The following is a 24,177-nucleotide window of genomic DNA, read 5'->3' as shown; positions in this document are numbered from 1 at the left end:
GTTCTGAGCAGAGCACAGCTGAAGAACTTGGGAACCAGGGTTATGAGAAGAGGGGGAGAGGGGCCTGATGTTTCAGTTCTGTTTCTGGTGGACTGGGGAGGACTAAAGATTCACACTGAGTTCCCAGTACTCCATCTGGAGGAAAAGGTACATTTCAGATAACTGTCCTCCACTTTTGGGGACAGAGGAGGCTGGAGAGCCTCTCTCTGCCCTAGGTCCCCTCTAATTGGCAGAAGAGTCTCAAAATGCCAAAGTCCTGAATTAAGATCTCTCATTTGAGTAATGACATTCTGGGGGCTCCAAGGGTGTGGTTGGAGGTTATCCAGGACATCTGGATGCTGAACAGCCGACGGAGGACTAGTGATGGAATGGATTAGAGAAGGGTCCATCTTTAATTCACTCCCCTCTTACTTACCATCTGGATCTGAGCGCTCCGAGAGGCAGTTGATGGCGCTCATGGATACAGACTTGGAAAGCATACCAGTGCCGGAGTGGTCCAAGGAGCCAGCAGATGGATGACAGGAATCCTGACCCTAAAATCATGTCAAGAGTTCTCAGACAAAGGTCAGCTTCACCCATCGCCCAGCATGTTCTCCCCTTTCCCACAGCTTGGCATTTCCGCAAACTCAGACCCTCCCGGGCTCCGCGACCCACATCTGGGATATTCCAGCTGAAATAGTTCAGAAGTTCCTCCTGCTCTTTTGTCATCGCTGTGCTGTCGCAGACTTTCTTCTTCAGTTCTTTTTGTAAATTGACCCATCATAAGTCTGCATGTTAATACTATGCAGTGTGATGTCTCCATACATGTACACACACATTGGGTAGCAGGCTTTTTAAATACAGAAAACATTTTTGCAGAGAAAATATTGACTCTGAATGATTTCCAGAGATGACAAACTCAACCTATCGGGGCGAAGTAGGGAATGAAATAAACTCGGGCAGTCTGGATTTAAGGCAAGAGGAAATAGGAAATACAGATGGTGGGTTCTTTAGACAATCTTTTCTCTTTTCTTCCTCAAATCTGCAGGGAGCATTACAAAAACTGGCCACATATTATGTCATAAGGCAAATCTTAACACATTTCAATAATATGTATCCCAGAGCAATAACCAGAAGTCCCACTTCAGTGGATTAAAGAATTTGTAATATAGCCGGGTTGCAGTGCCGTAAGCCTGTAATCCTGGTGACTCGGGAGGCTGAGGCAGGAGGATCAAATTAAAAAATTAAAAGGACTGGGGATATAGCTCACTGGTGGAGGACCCCTGGAATCTCCAATACTTAAAAAAAAATCTGTGACATAGTTACACATTATTTGACAAGTAAAAACAAACAAACCACAGTTCATTTCACAATATGGATGAATCTTGAAAATACAATGTTGATTTAAAAAATCAAGACCCAAAAGATTTATACAGTGTATGATTGATAACATTCATATAAATTTTAAAAGAGACCAACTATTGATTCTTTATATATATATATATATATATATATATATATATATAAAATCAATTTCAAAATTTAAGAATGTGGTCATCTGTGCCAGAGAGGAGTTATAAATGGGAAAGAACACCGAGGGCTTCTGGGCTTTAGCGAGTTATCGTTATTTTGTTTTTGTTTTTAATATTTATTTATTTTTTAGGTGTAGATGGACACAACACAATGCCTTTATTTTTATGTGGTGCTGAGGATTGAACCGGAGTCCTGCCCATGCTAGGCGAGCACTCCACCGCTGAGCCACAATCCCAACCCCTGATCTATGTATTTTTTGTTTGTTTTACTTGTTATTATATACGTGTGTGTGTGTGTGTGTTTTCAGTGCTGGAAATCTGGTTTTCTATTTTTAATTTTACATTTTTAACCCAGGGGTGGTTACACAGGCATTTGCTCCCTAATTATTCACTATACTCTACATGTAAGTTTTCTATATTTTTCTACGTTATGTTACATTTAAATTTTTTCCAATGGGGAGAAAATCCCTTAAGTAAAACCAGAAAAAAAAAAAAAAAAAAAACTCTAGAGTTGCAAGTGCAGCTCAGTGGTAGAGCACTTGCCTAGAATGTGCTAGACCCTGGGTTCAATCCTTAGAACCACAACTAAAACAAAACAATTTTTTTTTTTTAATTCTACAAAAATAAAAATACTGGGCTGGGGTTGTGGCTCAGTGGCAGAGCATTCCCCTCACACATGTGAGGCACTGGGTTCTATCCTCAGCACCACATATAAATAAATAAACAAAATATAGATATTATATCCATGTATAACTAAAAAATATTTTAAAAAAACTATAAAAGAAAACTCATGGGACATAGCAAGTGGTATTTCTAAGGCAATTTGTGGCCTTAAAATTTCATATTGAAATTTTTTTTTTAGATGTTGATGAGCTTTTATTTTATTCTTTTTGCTTATATTCGGTGCTGAGAATCCAACCCATTGCCTCACACATGCCAGGCAAGTGCTCTACCACTGAGCCACAATCCCAGCCTTGAAATTTTTTAATAGCTTGAAAAGTAATGAGTTATGCCAACTTAAGTTATAAAAAGAACAAATCACAAAGAAAACTGAGAGAAGTATATGATAAAGATAAAACCGTGCGGGCTATAGTGGTGCACACCTGTAATCCCAGTGACTCCAAAGGCTGAGGCAGAAGGATTACAAATTCAAGGCCAGCCTCAGCATCCTAGTGAGACTGTGTCTCGAAATAAAATACTGAAAGGGCTGGGGATGTAGCTCAGTGGTAGATGTACTCTTGCTTAGAGTGCTCCACAACCTGAGTTAGATCCCAAAACAATAAAGAAAGAAAATCAGAAATCAATGAAATACTAAATAAAGATAAACTAGAAAGGGTCAATAAAGCCAAGAGTTGTGTTTTAGGAACAGGCAAATAAAATACACAAACACAAAAGAGTGATAAAGAGAGACAGCATAAATAAAATTAGAATGACTAGGTGGATCTAAGTACAGAAAGAGCAATGATTAAAAGGTTAGAGAAGGGCCTGGGAGATCGCTCAGTTGGTAGAGTTCTTGCCTTGCATGTACAAGGCCCTGGGTTCAATCCCAGCACCAGGGGAAAAAAAAAAAAAGAGAGAATATTACCTACAACTTTTTGCTAGCAATTTTGAAAATGCAAACAAAATAGACAAATTCTTACCAAAAGAAAGAAATAGATATATAACTTACCAAAACTGAGTCAAGAAGAAATAGATAGTCTGAATGGTCCTATTAAAGAAAGGGAATCAGTAGTTAATTTTCCAAAAGCAAAACAAAACAACAACAGGCTACACTGTTCTGGACAAATCTTTCCAGAACAGATCACTAACAGGTTATACATGAAGAATTATAGAAATTCTTCCAAAGAATAGAAATAAAAAATAAAAATAAAAACAGAAGCACTTCGTCTCTCTAAGACAATAAACTTGAATCTAAAATTACACATGGATAATACGGCAAAGGAAAATATGGGCTGATCTTTTTTTTTTTTTTTAAAGAGAGAGTGAGAGAAGAGAGAGAGAGAGAGAGAGAGAATTTTTAATATTTATTTTTTAGTATTTGGCGGACACAACATCTTTGTTGGTATGTGGGGCTGAGGATCGAAACCCAGGCCCCACGCATGCCAGGGAGCGCGCTGCCGCTTGAGCCACATCCCCAGCCCCATGGGCTTATCTTTCTTGTAAACATAAGTACAAAAATCCCGGACAAAATATTAGGAAACTGTAGTATTTTAATGATCACAGATTACTTGCAGCTTTTCCTATGAAGAAGTTAAGAAGTCATCTAGTTGGGCATAGTGGTGCATGCCTATAATCCCAGCAACTCTGGAATTAAGAGGATCACAAGTTTGAGGCCAGCCTGGGTAATTTAGCAAGACCCTATCTCAGAAAAAAAGAAAAAAAAAGTGCAGAGGATATAGCTTAATGGTAGAGTACCTCTGGGTTCAATCCTCAGTACTACACCCCCCCACACACATACACAGAACTGTCGGCTGAGCCCAGACAGATTGCCCACTTATAAAATTGGAGCCAAAAATGGTTGTTTGCTAAGCCACTAAATTGGGGGTTAGTTTATTATACTGCAATATAAGTACCACAAATAAAACCTAGCAGTATATAAAAAAGATAATCTAGCCAGTCACAGTGGCACATGCCTATAATCCCAGGAACTTGGGAAGCTGAGGCATGAGGATTACAAATTCTAGGACAGCCTGGGCAACTTAATGAGTTCCTGTTTCAAAATAAAAAGTAAAATGGGCCAGGCATGTAGTTCAGTGGTAGAACATCCCTGGGTTTAATACCCAGTAACACCCTCCCCCCCAAAAAAAGAAAGAAAAAGACAACCTGTCATAACAAAATTACATTTATCCTAAGAATACAAGGATGGTTTAACATGAGAAAAACTTCACTTGTAATTCACCTCAATAATGTATTAAAGGAGAAAAAAATAAAATCATCGTAGTAATTGCAGAAAAGCATAAGGATAAAATCCAGCGCTCATTCATTCTAAAAATGAAAGTCTTGGCAATTAGGAATTGAAGGAATCTTCCTTAATCTGATAAAGAGACTCTTTCCCAGAGTACAGCCCCACAATCAATTTCAACGAAGAAACCTGGACTGGGAGTATAACTCAGCAGTGGAGATTGTGCTTAGCATGCATGAGGTCCTGGATAAAATCTCCAAAAACAAGGAGATAACAAAAAGTTAAACCTAGGATATATTCCCTCTAAAATCAGAAAAGACAGGCATGCCCATTATCACCATTTCTACTCAGCAGAAAAGAAGAAATGTAGTTCATTTGAAGATGGCTAACTGTAGCTCATGACTGTATTCACAGCTACTCTGGAAGATGAGCAGGCCAGCCTTAACAACTTGGTGAGACCCTGTCCCAAAATTTCAAAAATAAAATTAAAAAGGGATAGGGATGTAACTCAGTAGAACATCCCTGGGTTTAATCCTCAGTGCAGAAAAAAAAAAAAAAAAAGACACCATACATTGACTAATTTTCAATTCTATTTCTATAAACCAAACATAATCATAAAATGTAGTGCAAAAATAAAAAAGCATTGTAATAGCAAGCAAACTATAGGGGCTAGGGATGTGGCTCAAGCCGTAGCGCGCTCGCCTGGCATGTGTGCGGCCCGGGTTCAATCCTCAGCACCACATACCAACAAAGATGTTGTGTCCGCCGAAAACTAAGAAATAAATATTAAAAAAAAAAATCGTTCTAATTAGTTATAAAAAAAAAAACCTAAAAAGTACCCATAAATAAATCTAATGATTGGCAAGACAAGTATGAAGAAACCAATATTTTATTGAAAGACATATTCTTGGAAAAGCCTAAATAAATGGAATTTTTTTCCATGCATGTGAATTCATTCTAAATTAATATTTTTTTTTGCGGGGGGCTGGGGATCAACCCCTGGGTCTCATTTATGCTAGGCAAGTAGTCTACCACTGAGCCATATCCCCGACCCCTAAATTATTCTTTAAATTCAGTGCAGCCTCAGTCAAAATCCAGCAGGTATTTTTGCTTGTTTGTTTTAAGAAATTTGTAGGGCTGGGGATGTGGCTCAAGCGGTAGCACGCTCGCCTAGCATGCGTGCGGCCCGGGTTCGATCCCCAGCAGCACCGCATACCAACAATGATGTTGTGTCCGCCGAGAATTAAGAAAAAATAAATAAATGTTAAAATTCTCTCTCTCTCTCTCTCTGTGCCCCCCTCTCTCTCACTCTCTCTTTAAAAAAAAAAAAAAAAAAAAAGAAATTTGTAAGCTGATTCTAAAAGTTACATGGAAATGCAAAAGACCTAGGGGAGCCAAGATCCTAAAAAGAATAATAAAGTTGGAGGACTTATACTGTTCGATTTTAAAGACTTCAACTAACGCTATATTAATTAAGACAATGTGATGTTAGTATAAAGAGAAGCAAATAGCTCAGTGGAATAGAAAAGGTCCAGAAATAGACTCACATCAATACAGTTGTTTGGTTTTCAACGAAAGTACCACAACCACAGCCATTTGCTGGGGAAAGTAGGGTCTTTAAAAAAAATTATAAGGGAACAATTGGGTCTTTATATGGGGAAAAAACAAACACAAAAATGTGAAAGACTAAAACAATAACCCTTCTAGAAGAAAATATTGGATAATATCATCACATTCTTGGGGTAGGCAAAATCTCTGAAACATAGCCCAAATGCACTAACCTTATAAAAAAATTTGGGGGGATACCAGAGATTGAACTCAGGGGCACTCGACCACTGAGCCACATCCCAGCCCTATTTTGTATTTTATTAGAGACAGGGTCTCACTGATTGCTTAGTGCCTTGCTTTTGCTGAGGCTGGCTTTGAACTCGAAATCCTCCTGCCTGAGCCTCCCGAGCTGCTGGGATTACGGGCGCGCGCCACTGTGCCAGGCTACCATTAAAAAATTGATAAATTGCTGGGCATGGTGGCACATGCTACAATCCCAGAGGCTCTGGAAACTGAGGAAGGAGGATTGAAAATTCAAGACCAGTTTAAGCAATTCAGCAAGGCCCTAAGCAACTTAATGAGACCCTGTCTCAAAATAAAAATAAAAAGGCCTGGGGATAGGACTCAGTGGTTAAACACCCAGGTTCAATTCCCAGAACCAATAAATAAGCAATAAAAACAAATTCAAAAACAAGACATATTAGTAGTAAGGCATGTATCTGTGTTAAAACAATTTTTAAGGGCTACTAAGGACTGGGAGAATAGCTCAGTGACTTAATATGTGTAAGACCTTGGGTTTGATCTCCAGCACCATGAAAAAAAAAAAAGTAAAAATTTTTAAAGTAAAAATTAAGGTAAATGAGTGATAAATTCAAGACAATTTTCAGGAGGCAGGGAAATAAGAGACAGGAGGATTACATAAACAAATTTAAAAGTGTTGGTGATCTTGAGATAGGTGTTTGATCTATTGGGGATTCATTTTAAATAGTATATTTAAAAAGACAAAGGGAAAAATGCAACAGGAAATATTAGCCACTTGGACAAACTGGAGATTACATTTAAGGACATCAGAATTTTTTAAAGTTTAAGCATCTTAGTGGCCAAACAAAATAAAGTTGGAGCAAGACTTGGCACATGAACAGTCTGTAGCCCCAGGCCTGAGCTCAGTGATGACTCAAGCTTTTAGTCTGTGGGCTCTGGTGGAGCACTACAGCAATTCCAAAGAGAGAGACAAAGAATATTAAGGGTGGCTGGGGATGTAGCTCAGTTGGTAGAGTGCTTACCTCCCATGTGCAAGGCCCTGGGTTCTATCCCCAGCACTACCACCACCAAAAAAAAAAAAAAAAAAAGAATATTAAGGATAAGCTTAAAGATGCAAGCAAGAATAGGAATTGGAGCAGAAAAGCATAATAGAACGGCATCTTAACAAGGTTTTTGTTTGTAGGGCTGGGGGTACAGCTCAGTTGGTAGAGTGCTTACCTCCCATGCACAAGGCCCTCGGTTCTATCCCCAGCACCAAAAAAAAAAAGGTTTTTGTTTGTGTTTTGGGCAGTACAGGGGATTGAACCCCAAGGTTTGGGGTATGCTAGGCAAGCAATCTACCACTGAGTCACATTCCCAGCCTTTTAATTAATTTATTTTCTCTCTCTTTTGAGACAGGGTCTTGCTAAGTTGCTCAGGCTGGCCTCAAACTTGAGATCCTTCCCTCAGCCGCCAGAACTGCTGGATTACAGGTGTGCATCACCTGCCCAACTGTACATTTTTTAAATTTAATAATTACAAGCTTAAAAGATAGTTTTATTGGCCAGGCATGGTGGCATACCTCCCCAGCTACTCAGGAGGCTGAGAGAGGAGCATGGCTTGAATCCAGGAATTCTAGATCAGTCTAGGTAACAAAGGAAAACTTTGTCTCAAAAAGAAAAGAGAAAGGGCTGGGGTAGTAGCTCAGTGGTAGAGCACTTGTTTAGTATGTGTGAGGTGCTGGGTTTAATTCTTGGCACCATATGTAAATAAATAAAGGTCCATTGACAACTAAAAAATTTTTTTAAAAAGAGAGAGAGAGAGAGAGAAGAAAAATGAAGGATATAGGAGTCATTTGACTCCAAAATCCTGTTCTTTCGGGCTGGGGATGTGGCTCAAGTGGTAGCGCGCTTGCCTGGCATGCGTGCAGCCCGGGTTCGATCCTCAGCACCACATACAAACAAAGATGTTGTATCCGCCAATAACTAAAAAATAAATATTAAAAAATTATCTCTCTCTCAAAAAAAATCCTGTTCTTTCTACAATATCTCTGAAATGGGGCAGCAGATTGGGTGGGGCATGCAGAGATTCAGATGGCTAAAAAGCTGCTGATGGGTTAAGAAGATTCTTGCTAGTTCTCAGACAGGCTGTACACAGCCTCTTTTTCTCAGTCTTTCTTCCAAGTCATATGCACCCCAAAAATGAATCCAGGATTGGAAAGCCTAGCCAGTCAAGGGATGCGCTCAGGGATGTATTCAGGGACTCTCACCTAGCAGAACCAGTGGTGTCTCCAAAGCTCTCTTGTATCCACAGTGGTCCTTAGGTCCTAGTTGGAGACACTAACCCTGAGTTATGTTCCCTTAAGCCAGAAGGCTGGGCAATGTTTCTACCCTTCCTCATTCGGTACTCATGGCTATCTTGTTAGAGAACTTTTATATCTTTCAGGGTACTAGATGCCTAGTTTCATCCCACAAATAACAAGTCCAGTTTCAACCATGGGAACTGGGGCCCAGAGAAAGAAGTGGTTATAACAGCTAGGGAAACAGGGCCCTTTTAAGAAGAGAGGAACAGAAATATCCACATTAACACAGAGACACAGAAAGGGAGAAACAGAGAGTCTTAGAGAAAGCAACAGAGGCGGGACGCTAAGAGTCAGGGCCAGAGTATACAGACCCAGGGAAGCAGACAGAGGGGTACAGATGACAGATTCAGTTTGGTCAGATAAAGTCAGAGCAATGCTTGGACCCAGAGAGACCCAGCAGCTGGCAGAACAGAAGAGGCACAGAGTGGTGACTGGACAGGCCAGGGGCATAGGAGGGGCGGAAAGCAAGACAAGAGCCTCAGTGGCGATTTGTCTGTCCATACCAGGTGGGAGGATTGGCCACTCTGCTGCTGTGATCCCAAAACAGTGTCCAGATCTTCTTGGCTCTGTAGTAAGGGGGCTTCCTGGGGGCCTCGGCATTCCAATGCCTGCAGTCTGCTCCTGAAACACACATTGCCACCGCTGCCCTCTGTAGTCAGTGACCAGTGATGGGCACCAGGGAGGAAAACTGCCTCGGCCCAGCCCTGTTGCTTGCCCCCAGCCCAGCCCTTCCTGTTGGCATAGGTGCAGCCCAGACTCAGGCTAGCTGTTCCTTTGGGGGCTCTGCTTTGGCAGAACTGCAGAGCTAGATGCAGGCAAGGGTGGCCCCTGCTGGCCAAAGCGCAGTACTGCACTCTAAAGAAAACCTGTCAATGTTGGAGGGGGGAGGGGAAGGGCAAGCTGGAATCGCACTTCTCTGGTTTCTGATGCCAACCTTTCCCCTTATTCAGCTAAATAGTGTGCTCAGGGCTCCCTTCCCTCTGCACCCAACATGCCATATTAATGTCTGATCATAAAAGATGAACCCCTGAAATGCAGCTGGTTCATTTCGTGAACCCCTGAAATGCAGCTGGCACCACATATGGGCATATGGGTCCCCAGGGCATTTCTGCTTTCAACTCTGCTCATAGGAAGGTGCCCTGAGGTTTCCAGGCATTGCTTGTCACCTGAATTCCCACCCGCACCAGTTCAGGAACAAGACCCAGCATGCTCTCTGCCCACTCAGCCCACAGCCAGCTGCACCCAGGAACTAGAGAAGGGGGTCCACTCACCAGAGCTAAGGGAGCTTGTCCAAGGGGACCACCGCCAAAGCGGAGGGACAGTGCACCTCCATGGCGAGCAGGCCCCCACGGATGACCACTCACACTGAACTCTTCATGCGGACCCCCGGGGCCTTCTCTTTCTGACTTCCTCTGTCTTTGGGGAAGTGGTCAGGGATTTTCCAGGGGGGGGGGGGAAGAGTTGGGTCCCTCTCCCCCAGTTCAAGCACATGCAGAACTCTGAGCAAGAGCAGCTGCTCCCCGCTGCAGCCCCGAGCAGAAAATCAGCTTGAGACACCGTGGGTCTGCCTCTGCCTGGAACCAGCAGGACTGGAAATGGAACAAGCCCAATGCCCCAACCCGGAGCCCACTTCTCTCAAGAAACATCCTAAATGGAACCGGAGACTCTCATGCCAAGTGAAATAAGCCAGTCCCCCCAAAATGATATGTGGATGCTAACACACAACAAGCGGGGGCCTGCGAGGGAAGAACAGAACGCCATTGGATTAGACAAAGGGGAATGAAGGGAAGGGAGGGGGCATGGGAACAGGAGAGACAGTAGAATGAAATCAGGCCTAACTCTCCTAGGTGCATGTCTGGTACACCACCAGTGTAACCCACAGATCCACAGCGTGCACCACCACTAGCACGAGAAGTTATACTCCATGTATGACATGTCAAAACACACTCTACTGTCATGAATATCTAAAAAAACCCAAATACATATATTTTTAAATCCTAAAGTTCTTTGGGCCTTAGTTTCCTCATCTGTAAAATGAGGGCATTGGGTCATTTCTTCTCAACCACTTTCTTCAAGGCGCAGAGTGGGGAGGAGGGCTTCCTGCTTACCTGCTCAGGGGGTCCTGGAACTCCCTGCCGGGCTCCCAGCTGTGTCTTTTGAAGGGGTCATAGGTGTGGCTACGGGCCCGGAAAGCCCCCGACCTTCGGAGGGGTACAGCATGGAAATCATTCCCTGCCTTTTTTTGTTCTTCCTTTTCCTCCTCATTTTCTTTCTCCTCTTCCTCTAGCTGCTCTCTGGATTCCACTGCGGACAGGCAACGGCGAGTGCGGCCTCGGGGCACTGGGTCTCCGCCTGCGAGGAACTCCTCTGGGACGGCTCTGTTCATGGGCGGCACACACCAGCCAGTCTGAGCCAAGAAGAGAAGGGAGAACAGAGTTCTAGAACCTGGGAACTGGAAGGGGGTCACAGTCAGCCAGGCTTCAGGCAACCTAGTCACCCTCACTTTATGGAGGCACAAATTGGAGAAGGGCTTGCTCCGAGTCAAGCCACCTACAGAGTCAGGTCTCTGGGTTTTCTGGCTCCCAGTCCAGTGTGTGTGTGTGTGTGTGTGTGTGTGTGTGTGTGTGTGTGTGTGTGTGTTTTGTTTTGTTTTTGCTTTTAAAACTGGGATTGAGCTCAGGGATACTCTACTATTGAGATATACTCCCAACCAACCCTCTAGATTTTTAAATTTTGAGACAAGGTCTCTGAGTTGTTCAGATTGACTTTGAACTTGTGAACCTCCTGCCTCAGCCTCTCAAGTTGCTAGGATTTCAAGTGTGTGTGTGTGCCACCATGCCTGGTTCAATGTTCTCTCTTTCTTTTTAGTACTAGACCCCAGGGATGCTTTACCACTAAGCTATTTCCCCAATCCTTTTATTTTTTATTTTGAGACTCAGTCTCACTAAGTGACTTAGGGCCTTGCTAAATTGCTTAGGCTGGCCTTGAACTTGCAATCCCCCTTTCAGACTCCCAAATCGCTGGGATTACAGATCAATGATCTTTCTAGTACATAAGATCCTGTTTGAGCTGGGTGTCATGACACATGCCTATAATGGTAGGCTGAGGCAGGAGGATCCCAAGTTTCAGGTCAGCAACATGAAGTATCAAAAAGGCTGGGGAGTGGCTGGGGTTTTAGCTTAGTGGTAGAACACTTGCCTAGCACATGTGAAACACTGAGTTTGATCTTCAGCACCACATAAAATATAAATAAAGGTATTGTGTCCTTCTACATCTTAAAAAAGGCCTAAAAGCCAAATGTTTTCTCTGATTACTGAATGCTGACCTATGATGGTGGGGGACATGGGAAGAATGGAGGAACTTTGGATTGGGCAAAGGAAGGGTAGGGAGGGGTAATGGGGGTAGGAAAGATAGTGGAATGAGATGTACATCATTACCCTAGGTACATGTATGATTGCATGAATGGTGTGACTCTACACCATGTACAACCAGAGAATTGAAATGTTGGGCTCCATTTGTATAGAATGAATTGAAATGCATTCTGCTGTCATGTCAACTAAATAGAGCAAATAAAAATAATTAAAAAAATAGAAAAAAGAAAAGGGCTGGGAAGGTAGCTTAGAGGTAGAGTGTCCCTGGGTTCAGATCCCAGTCTCTCTCTCTCTCTCTCTCACACACACACACACACACGCACACACAAACACACACATGCACACGCAGACACACACAAAGACTTTGGGTTATCAAAGGAGTGAGCACATGTTACCAGTTGAGAGAATCAAAAGGGAAACAGAAGTAAGCAGACAGTTTTTGAGCTGTGCCTAGAGGGACAGAGGGGTTAGAATGTGGCGGGGGGGGGGGGTAGGGACAGGATCCTGCACTGATAAAGTAACAGGGAAATAGGTTCATAAGTGAAAGAATTATGATTTCTTCCTTCTAAGACCCTGATCATGTGAGGAGTAAGACCTGTCCCCGTGTCACAGAGAGAAGGGCTCCGAGCATCAGCCACATCACCCTCATCTCCTAGCCGCTCTCCCATCCCAAAGGAGCATTGTTTTCACCACCGAAACATCCTGGCTGGTACCAGGGCTCACCTTGGAGTGTCTCAGAGGAAGGACACTCAGGTGCTTTTGAGTTGAAAATAAGTCCCACTCCAGAAAGAAATACCAAATTCCAGAGTACCAAGGTGGTGGAGGGGCAGAAGGGAAGTACCAGGTACTGGCCCTTCTTTTGGAAGGCGTCTCCCAGGCACCTGTTCTCCCGGGACCACCCCTAGCTACTAAGATGTTGAAGTGCACAGAAGGACCAGGACGTCGTGGGTCAGAACTTTTTTCCCAGGCCTTCTCTAAGTGATCATAACCACCCCAGGAAAAGTCCAGGTTATGGGAAGGTGGTCCTTCAATCTGCTTCCCCCTCTTCGCTGCAATCTGTCCACTGCTCCCACCGCACCCAGGAGTGGAAGGGAGACAGGGGCTCAGTCTCTGCAGGGGGCATTCTGCTCCCCTGTGTGTGGTGGAAAGAGAGAAAGGAGAGGCTGAGGAGACTGGCCTGGGCCCTGTGTCCCACATGCTGTCCTATCTGGGAGCAGTGTTGGGGGATTCCTCAGCCAGTCCCCTGCTGAGATCCTCTCCCTTCTCCTTCATGCACCTGGCTCTGTGCCATCAGGAGTTCTGGGTGTAATCCGGATGGTCAGATCTGCAGGGTGCAGGATGGAGCCTGAGGACCAGGGCACAGTCCCCGACAACCAGCAGTCTCTGAGATGCAATCTAGGGGCAAAGCAGCACTGGGAGAAGCACGGGTGGGGAGAAGAGTAGGCATGGGAAATGTGCACTAGGAAAAGAGGAACCCGGGCCAGAAAGAGGGCAGAAATGGAAAGGAACCAGGAGGATCTTGGGTGCTCTGATATCCAGTGACTTCCCAGAAGCAGAGAGTCGGCTTGAGCTGCAGCACGCAGCCTCTACCTCCCATCTGTCCTTGCAGGATTGACTTTGGCAAGATGAATGAAATGTAGTGAAGGAGCTGGATGTGGAGGCACACACCTGTGATAGGCCTGGGAGGCTGAGGCAGGAGGGTCATGAGTTCAAAGCCCACCTCAGCAATTTAGGGAAGCCCTAAGCAATTTAGCAAGACCCTGACTCAAAATAAAAAATAAAAAGAGCTGGGGATGTGGGTCAGTGGTGAAGCTCCCCTGGGTTCAATTTCTGGTACCTTCTTCTGGAAAATGTGTTGCTAGAGGAAGAAGGGAAGTACCCTGCAACCCCAGCCCTGCTGACAGACGCTGCTGATCCCCATCCCGCAGTGCTGGAGATCAAACCCAGGGTCTAGGGCGTACTAGAAAGTTCTCTACCACTGAGCTACACCCCCTCCCACTTCCACCCCTGCTGCTAGTCTTGAGATATATATATATATATATATATATATATATATATATATATATATATTTGATGGGGGGAACTGGGACCACTGAGCCACATCCCCAGCCCTATTTTGTATTTATTTAGAGACAGAGTCTCACTAAGTTGCTTAGCGCCTCGCTTTCACTGAGACTGGCTTTGAACTCAGAATCCTCCTGCCTCAGCCTCCCAAGCCTCTGGGATTACAGGCATGCACCATTGCGCCCTCTCAGCTTGAGATCTTTGTGTACCTCCTGTCTTCTTCCAGAGCGTATCAACTGGAGTCCAACCCTTTTGGACTTTTTCAAAGATCCACCCTTTCCCCAGCATTTGATTCAGGTCTCTGCTGTCTGTGAAAATGAATCTGTTGGACGGCTTTCCTCTCTCAGCCTCATTTAATTTCTCAAGAGTTTTTCCTGCTTTCTAACCTTTACCTTCTCCCAGGCTAACCCACCAATAATTTTTATTCTTTTCTTCAAAGAGATGAGGCTTGGCAAGTTTTCCTTAACGTCCTCCCAGAGATTTCCCTCCTCTGCTTTCTGAAATTCAAACGGAGGCTGCCGTCCATCATTGGGTCTTTTCCCTGCCTCTCCATCCATCAGGTCTCTCCCCACCTCCCACTTTCCCAAGCCTCCAGAGCTCAGGAAATGGTGCAAGGGAGTGGCCAGGACGGAGTCTCATAGAAAGGCTTTTTTTAGCTTCTGTATGAGATCACATCTTGTCACATCACTGTTTCCGCTGAGCAGAGAGATAGGAGATTCTGAAATAGTTCTGGGATCAGACGCTTGAGTTGGGGAGTGGGGGGGGCAGGAAGGGGCTTATTTTCCTGTCTCCCTACCATCACCGACCATCAGTATCTCTGGTCCCCTCCTGTGAGTGTATGATCTTCACTGATTGCACTAGTCATCAATATCTTGTTGCACACTCTACTGGGTAATACAATGAAAACTTATAATATTGCAATGGAAAGGGCCATCTATTGTTTAAAAACTTTGAGAGCATAATTTCTTTAGGGTGTAATAATGGCTTTAAAGTCCGTTTGTTTTGCCAGGTGTGGTGGTACATGCCAGTAATCCCAGTGACTTGGGAGGCTGAAGGAGGAGGATTGCAAGTTTGAGGGCAGTCTCAGCAACTTAGGGAGATCCTATCTCAAAATTAAAAATAAAAGGGCTTGAGATATGTTCAGTGGTAGAGCACTCCTGGGTTCAATCCCCAGTACCAAGAAAAAGGAAAAAGAAAAAAGAGGTCTGTTAGTTTTGCAAGTTCTGCTGCTTTCATAATCATAAGCCACATGACCTTGGGAACTTGCTTAGTTTTTTTTTTTTTTTTTTTTGGTACTGGGAATTGAACCCAGGGGTGCTCAACCAGTGAGCTACATACCCACCCCTTTTGATATTTTATTTAAAGACCCTCTTGCTAAGTTGCTTAAGGCCCTGCGAAATTGCTTAGGGCCTTGCTAAGTTGCTGAGACTGGCTTTGAACTTGTGATCCTCCTGCTTCAGCCTTCCAAGTTGCTGGGACTACAGGTGTGCCCCCCTTGCTTAGCTTTTTGAGCCTCAGAATCATGTATGAGACTATAAATAGAGAATAATAATAAGGTTATTACCTTGTAAGGTTGTTGATAGATTTGATGATAATTTGTGCAATGCAACTAATATTTTGCTATTAATAATATACTTTTGTTGTTATTTAGAGATAGAGAGAAGACAAAGCATGTTGAAATAGGGAGCTAGAGAGAACAATTTAAGACAGAGAAGAAATAGGCAGCATATGATGGTGATGTACTGTTTTATCTTGAGAGAGGGTTGGGAAGAAAATAACCCACAGTGACATTAACACACTGCAGTGGGGACTAGTTACAAACAGCATCTAATGGATAAGTGTGCACAGCAGCAACCATGGCAAGAAGAGCAATAGCTTTTCTGTCCTTTGAGACCCTGATGAACCAACCCTCCAAAGAGAAGAGAGGGACAGAATAACTTCAGGTAATTTAGAGCAGAAGTTGGCAAACTACAGCCTGTGAGCCAGACCTGTCTTTTTTTTTTTTTTTTGCTGTTCTGGGGATTGAACCCAGGGGCCCTCTACCACTGAGCTTCATCTTGGGCTTTCCCTCCTCCCACCCACCAGACAGGGTCTTGCTAAGTTGCCCAGGCTGGCCTTGAACTTGCAATCTTGCCTCAGCCTCCCAAGTGGCTGGAACAATAGGAGTATATCAGCATGCCTGGCTGTTTGCTATCTTTTTTTAAAGAGTTGAGAAAAAAAAAAAAAAACAGAAATGAATACTTTGAGACACATACAAACTATAAGAAATCCAAATTCCAGCACCCAGAAAGAAAGTTTTCCCCCTGACACAGCCGTGCTCATTGTTTCACGTATTGTCTCTGGCTATTTTTGCATTAAGATAGATAGCAAAGCTGATAGTTGTGACAGAGACCATATGGCCTACAGAGCCTAAAGTATTTTTTTTCAGGGTATTTACAGAAAGTTTGCAGACTCCTGATAGAGAGCAACTGGGTTTCAAAATCTCAAGAAGGACCAAAGAGACCAAAGAGGGACATTAAGGTTCACTGCATACCAACTAGTCATTCTGCAAAAATTTAGGGGAGGAGGGGACATGAGGATCTCAACATATCCATTTCCTAAATATCCTCTGGAGCCCACAGGGAAAGAGGTTTAACCCATGAGTGTCCACATCCAGCCTGTGTGGTCATTACAACCATTGCTTGAAATAGACATTATTCTTCCTATTTTATAAGAAGTCCCCTGAGCTTAAGTTGCTAGCTCAAGACCACACTGCTGGACTGCAGGATTGGAGGTGGAGAAGAGCTTTCAAAGCTGATCCAGCACACTGAGTTCTTCTTCTTCTTTTATATATATTTGTGATGGACCTTTATTTTATTTATTTATATGTGGTGCTGAGAATCGAACCCAGAGCCTCACACATGCTAGGCACATGCTCTACCACTGAGCCACAACTGCAGCGCCCCCCACCACACACACACTGAGTTCTTTTCTGAAACCAGAAAATAAGCTCCCAAAGAAAGCAAGTGACTAGCTTGGAAATAAATCCAGCTGATATTGTCATTCACTTCTCAATCCACCTCCTTGACCCCAGCCAAAGAAAGGCAGCAGGCTTCCAAAAGAAATTAGCTGGGGGTACCAAAGAAGTTAAATTTGCCCTTTCTGTCCCCTCTCTTATCTTAGCAATGTGATGAGGTGATGGGGTGGGCAGGGCTCTGGTTTTGTTTGCTGCCAGCAAACACTGGGGGTAAGAACTGCTAATAGCAACCAAACACGGGGGACTGGTGGTCTGGGGTCAATGCTGGCTGCCACTTTGGAAGCCTGGGAGGCTTCCTGCATGTGACTTCAGGCTCCGAAATCTCCCCAAGGGGCAATAAAGGAGCAGACCTGAAAGAACCAGATAATAAAGACTGGGAAGGAAGGGAGAGGCCAGATGACATTGTCTACTGGCTTCTCCTCCAGATCCCCTGGCCTGGGGGCACAGGGTCATAGAAAACCCTTTGATGGTTCAAAATTTAACCTACCTTTTCTTTTCCCACAGAAAACCATTAATCCCACAGCACCCCACAAAGAGGGCTAGAGCAGAGCTTCTTTTAGCCCTAGGTGAAGCAGGCCCATAGTCAGCAGTCCCTTCCTCCCACCCTGGACCCCCCATCCAGGGCAGCCTTCCTTGGGTGAGCAGTGGTGCCTTGGAAATGTTCTCCTTCTCTGACTTTCCCATCAACTGCCAGAGAACGGTTCAGTCTCCAAAAGGAAAGGCAAGGGATGTGGAGACTTGGTTCATTCACACACTCCTGCAGCATAAACTGCCAGGCACTGAGACCCAGAAAGATCTACCCATGAATACAGAGGTCGGGCAGGGGCTAGTATGGGCAAGAGCCGTCTACCCAGATCAGCTTCCGAGCTGACTCTTTTTTGTTTTATTTTTTTGTAGATTGTAGATGGTTACAATACCTTTATTTTATTTATTTATTTTTTTTATGTGGTGCTAAGAATTGAACTCCGTGCCTCACACATGCTAGGCAAGTGCTCTGCCACTGAGCCCCAGCCCCAGCCCACTCTGGTTGACTCTTGATAGTACCCTCCTACATCAGGGCCCATAGGGCAGAGCTATGGACTTTATTATTAGTAAATTCTAGAAGTTCAAGCTGGAAAGACACTCGGGTCTCATCTAACCACAGGCCTTCTACTATGTCAGCAAACAGGCATCTCAAACACTTCAGTCACCACCGTCTCTGTGATACACTAGGTGCATGAGTCAGTTGGGAATCTGACTGCTTTGTATTGTTGTTGGGTTTTTATTTTTGCATTACTGGGGATTGAACCCAGGGTTTTCCAGCATGCTCTACCACCGAGCTATATCCCCAGCCCTTTTTCTTTTTTATTTTGAGACAAGATCTCACTAAATTGCCCAAGCTGGCCTTGAACTCGTGATCCTCCTGCCTCGATAAGTAGTTAGGATTACAGGTGTGTGCCACTATGCCAGGATGTTTTTTGTTTTTAATTGATTCGAAAATTGAATTTAGGGACACTTATCCTCCTTCTTTCTCCTGGGCCTGTGGCTGTATGCTTATTCTACCAGGGCCTTAAGACCCAGACTAGCCCATGATATAGGGGGGACAGAGAAGAAAAGGGCCAAGACCAGCCAGTCCTCTTCTACCTCCTGCTGGTTTCCTGGCATGCACTTTGAGAGCTGTGCCAGAAGGGTGGGGTACTAGAGGGTCTGAGATTCAGAGGGACACACCTGAGAAGACTTGGCCCTCTGACGCAGGGAATTAACCTGTCAGATCCCGGGAAACAGCTGAAGAAAGTCAGTGGAACAGGGAACCCCTAATTTGGATGAGATAATCTGGAATCTGGAAGCCCCTGGCTCTCAGGTATGAGTAAGTGGCCCTTTCAATCTCACAATTCACCCTCCATCATAAAAGGAACGATGTTAGGCACAAGAAGAAGGGGACCCTGGGTGACTGGAATATTGAGGTTTCAAGATTCCAGAGCCATTCTCAGTGTCCATGTCTCCCAAGTAAGAAAAAGAGACCAAAAGACACTCTAATGGGCTGATGTCGGATGAACTTGAGTCCGAATCTCAGTTCTACAGTTTACCTCTTCATTGACATGAGTTAGTTATTGAACTTGTCTAAGCCTTTTATTAATATAGGGATTGGGTATGCCAACCCCATAGGATTAAAGAGATTAAAAAACATATATATATATATATATATATATATATATAAAGAATTTAGCATCATTTGTAGCACAATTTGTGTTAATTAACCATTGACCATTATTGTCACACACACACACACACACACACACACACACACACACACACACACACACACTACCCCCTAATGAAAAATGAGAGCTGAATGCAGGAGATTGGTTGGAGGAGCGATTGTTCTCCACTCCCTGGGATACTAAGGGATTCCTGGACATCTCTGCTTCCGGGAGAATGCCCATTCATTGGAAGAACACAGGAAAGGGAAGAAGGAAACTCACCAGGACTGGGAGCTATCCCGAAGACGGGGCACCTGTTCCCGCCCTCAGTTGGTGACTTCAGTATAGGAAAGTCCTGCTTTCAGTCCGGGGCCTTCATGGGGTGCCTGGGTCTCCTTTCTGCTAAGGGAACTGTTCTTGGTCCAGAAGGTTGCATAGGAGACAGGGGGGACTCCTTCCAGTCCAGACCAGCTGCCTCTCCACCTCCCCTAGCCCTTCCCTTCCCCGCCCTACTCCAAACACCCTACACAGTGCTGTACCCAGGACTTTAACCCCTTCGATGCCCTGTCCCCAGCGTTCCCTGAAAAAGGGCGGCCCCAGGAATCAGACTCCCATGGAAACAGGTGCAGGAAACCAAGCTGAGGTCACGAGAAGGGGAAAGGATGTGGGAGCCTGACATCTCAGGGAACTCCCACCGTCCTTTCAAAAGGGACAGGGAGAAGCTGGGGAGGGGGAAAGGGCATATTTCAGAAAAAGAGCTGGGCCCACTGGCCACACCTGCAATCTCAGCTACTGGGGCAGGCGGGCGGCCTGGGCAGGGGGAATCCCAAGTTCAAGATCAGTCTGGGCAACTTAATGAGATCCTGTCTCAAAATAAAAAAGGAAAAAGGCTGGGGATAGAGCACAGGTAGAGCACCCCTGTGTTCCCCCGCAAACACACAAGCAAAAAAAATTGGCTTCAGAAGTGCTTGTTGGTCCCTTTAAGAGGCAGGTTATAGAAGTGAAGGAGGAAATTTTTTTTTTTTTTTTTTTAATGAAAGTGCAGGGAGGAGCGATGGCAAGGGCAGCCACCTCTGAGGAGGGCCAACAGGAACAGGGGTGACCAAGCAACTCAGCATACAAGCGATCACCACCGGGCTTGTTGTGGATACCGGGCAGCAGGATATTTGATCAGCTCTCCACCCCTTTCCCTGATAGCAGCGGGGGTGGGTGGCTGACTCACCCCTCCCGTCTTCCCCCAGAGCACTGGAGGGCTTGGGCAGACATGGGACTTTGCCAGGTAGTGATGGGCCCCAGGTCTAATGGAAAGGGCTTGTTGGAGTTGGGAGACGTCAGCTGGCTCTGCCAACTCATTATGGGGACTTTGAAGAGTCACCTATCAGCTCATCCCCTCATCTGTGAAATGGTGGAACACAAGTGCTGGATCTGTACAACTCCAATATGCCAGCTGTCACTTGCTGGTGACCTTGGATAAGCCACTTTACTTTGTCTTTCCTCATCTATTAAATGACAGGATGAAGTTGGGTGATCTATGGTTCATCCTTGCTCTAAAATTCTTGTTCTAGGTAAGAGGGAAATGACAGATGTAGAACTTGTATCTTCCTGGCCCGGCCCAACCACATCATGACAGAGTTACTGTGTTGTTGTTGTTGTTTTTTTGGTACCTGGGATTGAATTCAGGGGCACTCAACCCCTGAGCCACATCCCCAGCCCTATTTTGTATCTTATTTAGAGACAGGGTCTCACTAAATTGCTTAGCGCCTCCCTTTTTTGCTGAGTCTGGCTTTGAACTCAGGATCCTCCTGCCTCAGCCTTCCAAGCAGCTGGGATTATAGGCATGCACCACCATGCCCGGCTTTACTGTGTTTTTTTGTTTGTTTGTGAAGCTGGACATTGACCCGGGACTCCACACAGGCTAGTTAAGTGCTCTACCACTGAGCTACCAACCCGCCCAGACAGTATTTGTTTTTTACTACATAAGAACACAGGAGCAGGGAACAGTGGTATATGACTAATCTCACACTCAAGAGGCTGAGGCAAGAGGACAAGTTAGAGGCCAGCCTCCGCAATTTACCAAGGTCCTAAGCAACTTAGTGAGACCCTGACTCAAAATATAAAATGAAAAGGGCTGGAGATGTGGCTCAGTGGTAAGTATCCCTAGGTTCCACCCCAGTATCAATCAATAAATAAATAGGAGAAAGGCCTATGCTATCTTCTTGGTGAAGGGTCTTCAGAAACCCTCTCATTAAACAACCCGGTGATTGTCCAGATGAGGAAAGAGGCTCTGAGAGGTGGGTGGTGATTACCTGCGGTCACAACAGCCAGTGGATGGTTGGTGAGGAGCAGGGATCCAATGCTCCTGACCCTGTGGTCATTGCTGCCTCCCCCGGCTGCTCTCTCAACCCTGAACCACTTTCCATCCTTTCACTGAATTACTCCTCTACTCCCAGGTGGGTAGAAATTCATTCTGGAACTCGTTTCCCATCCACTCTCTCCAGGTACAGTCTGAAGGCCTAGTACGGGAGGGGGGTGGAAATCAAAGCACTTGCTCCTCCTGGTACGGGGCTGGGTGTGTGGGTGAGTACATGCCGGTTCAAAGTGTGGACGATGTGGGAGGGCTAAAGGGCTGCTCTGCGGAGGGTGGAGGGGACCTGGAATGGGCTGGCAGCCTGGGTTACTATCTGTATTGCCTTTGAGGGAGGAGCCTCAGTGTGAGTACCCATTCTCTAGGAAGGATGTGGGATCACTGTGCACTTTTCCCTCTCCCTCACAAATCTGTGTGCAATCTCAGGATCAGAGTTCACACCACCTTCCTGGAGTGGCTTGCTGTTTTTTTTTTTTTTCCTTCTTGGTACTAAAGATTGAACCCAGGAGTGCTTTACCACTGAGCTACCTCCTCAGCCCATTTGATTTTTTATTTTGAGACAGGGTCTCATTAAGTTGCCAAGGTTGTCCTCCAACTTTCAATACTCCGGCCTCAGCCTCCTGAGTTGCTGGGATGTCAGGACAGGCACGTGCCACAGTGGCACAACCCTAGGGTGGTTTTTGATTAGTGAACAGGAGTGCAGCCCGCCACTTGTCCTCCCGTCAGATGATTACCTTGAGAAGTCAAGAACGCTCAATCCTAAAGCCAACTATTCCAGCCAAGTCTCCGTCCATAGATTGGAGAAACTCCTACATTCCCCAACATCACTACTTAAGAGAGGTTCAAATTCCATCCTGACTCCAAGGAACTCTCAAGAAATGAAGTATCTGATTTTGGCTGCTTTTCAAGGTGCCTGTGACTCTCACTGTCTTCACAATGCTTCTTTTGTCATCTGCGGGTTCCTGGATTCTCGTCTAGTCTTCCCTGTAACATTGCCAGGACACAAGGTAGGATAGACAAGTCTCCCCAGCTTTTGAAAAAAGAGTACCTCCAAGATCAGAATCTCTTATTCCCTTGGAGCGTTATGAAGTTCATCCATCTACCCCCTAACATAGGACCCCTTCTCCTATAGGTTAGCTCATAGGCTGAACCACAGGTTTCCAGAGGCGAGCACAAGTGGAAGAATGGGTTCTGCCTCCTCTAGAAACAGACATTTCAGAGTCCTAGAGAGCAAGCCAACATACAGCAAAGCAGTTCGCCTGCCCTTCCCCACACCTGTTTTCATCCTGAGCCTGACCCACTGCCCCTTTTACCCGAATCTTCTGAGCATTCAGGGTTTCCACCAGGAACACAATGAACAAAAGCCAACGCAGCCTTCTTGCCCTCTGACCTGACCGGTCCTGGGGTGTCCAAGCCGCAGCCCCTGAAAGAGGGATGTGAGCTGGCCCAGGGCTACTCCATTTGGAGCCTCCCGTTGTCTCCATGTCCTTTTCATCTTCCAGGGGCCCAGAGGCTCCCAGTTCTGGGCAAAGGAAAGGTTAAACCAGTTGGGCAGGGGAGCCAGGGGGAGCAGAATCTAAACGGGAACAAAGCGGGTGTTTGTTGGGCTTCCCTCCTGCCTGGGAGGCTGTTGCGGACCACGACATTCCTGGGTTGGACAGAGTCAGCTTACAGTGGCTTCTCCTCGCTGCTGGTGCAGCCAAAGCCACTGCCTTTCCATAAGCCATGCTGAGGGCCCAAGTCAGGAGACCCAGCCCTTCTTCCCGGCCTGAGTTCAAAGCACAGAGGCATTAAAATAAATTTAAACTCAAGAAAAGCTAGTTCTTGGCCAGGTACAGTGGCATATGCCTGTGATTCCCAGCAACACAGGAGGCTGAGACAGGAGGATTGCAAGTTCAAAGTTCAACTTAGCAAGACCCCATCTCAAAAAAAAGAAAAAGAAAGAAAAGGACTCGGGATATGACTCAGTGGTAAAGTGCCTGTGAGTTCAATCCCCAGTACCAAAAAAAAAAAAAAAAAAGCTAGTTCTTAAATATGAGAATGGGCTAGAAACGGGCACAAGAGAGAGCTTTTTTAAAAATGATCAACAAACTGGTTGTGGGTGGTCATGCACACCTATAATCTCAACAACTCAGGAGACTGAGGCAGGAGGATCTCAAGTTCAAGGCCAGCCTCCCTGACTTAGAGACACTTTCAAAATGAAAAAACAGGGTTGGGGTTGTGGCTCAGTGGCAAGTACTTGCCTCATATGTGATGCACTGGGTTTATCTCAGCACTGCATGTAAATAAATTTTAAAAATAAATAAAGGTCCATCAACAACTGAAAAAATAAAAAGGGCTGGTGATGTAGCTCAGTGGAAAAGTGCTCCTGAGTTCAGTCCCTGGTGCCAAAAATAAATGAATGCTAAATAGATACAGATCAGGACTCCAGGGCGTGAAAACAGCTGTTCCTCCATCTTCCCCAGCAGTGGAGAGCTAACAGGCAAGGCAGGGTCAGGACAGTAGGTGGTGACTGACAGGAACACTCAGAGGGAAGGAGGACTCACAGGGGGCAGAGACCACAACCCTGTGACAAGGAGACCAGAACTTAGCTTGCTTGCCCAGGAGCAGAGCACGCA

The 24,177-nt window shown here is 45.2% G+C and overlaps 1 protein-coding gene and 1 long non-coding RNA gene across 6 annotated transcripts in view; one reads left to right on the top strand and one right to left on the bottom strand.

Moving 5' to 3' along the window:
• Arhgef2 (Rho/Rac guanine nucleotide exchange factor 2) overlaps positions 1 to 9,182 on the bottom strand; it is a 42,164-nt gene extending 32,982 nt beyond the window's left edge. For 3 of the 5 annotated variants that reach the window (XM_078027401.1, XM_078027395.1, XM_078027394.1), the window contains exons 1-3: positions 9,067 to 9,181; positions 3,181 to 3,219; positions 416 to 533 (exon numbers count right to left, since the gene is read on the bottom strand). In XM_078027401.1, coding sequence (XP_077883527.1) covers positions 416 to 479 — 64 coding nt within the window. In that variant the 5' untranslated portion in view covers positions 480 to 533; positions 3,181 to 3,219; positions 9,067 to 9,181. Of the gene's footprint in view, positions 1 to 415; positions 534 to 3,180; positions 3,220 to 9,066 lie in introns of all 5 variants that reach the window. The other 2 variants (XM_078027398.1, XM_078027393.1) reach the window with 2 other exon arrangements.
• Positions 7 to 11,834, top strand: LOC144368478 (uncharacterized). Its single transcript, XR_013428238.1, has 2 exons — positions 7 to 564; positions 10,851 to 11,834. It is a non-coding gene; the product is annotated as an uncharacterized LOC144368478 (long non-coding RNA).
• Positions 11,835 to 24,177: the final 12,343 nt, after the last annotated feature.

Source organism: Ictidomys tridecemlineatus, chromosome 11, assembly GCF_052094955.1.
Source record: "Ictidomys tridecemlineatus isolate mIctTri1 chromosome 11, mIctTri1.hap1, whole genome shotgun sequence".
In the NCBI taxonomy this organism is placed as follows: Eukaryota; Metazoa; Chordata; class Mammalia; order Rodentia; family Sciuridae; genus Ictidomys; species Ictidomys tridecemlineatus.
This window is presented reverse-complemented; position numbering and strand designations above follow the sequence as displayed.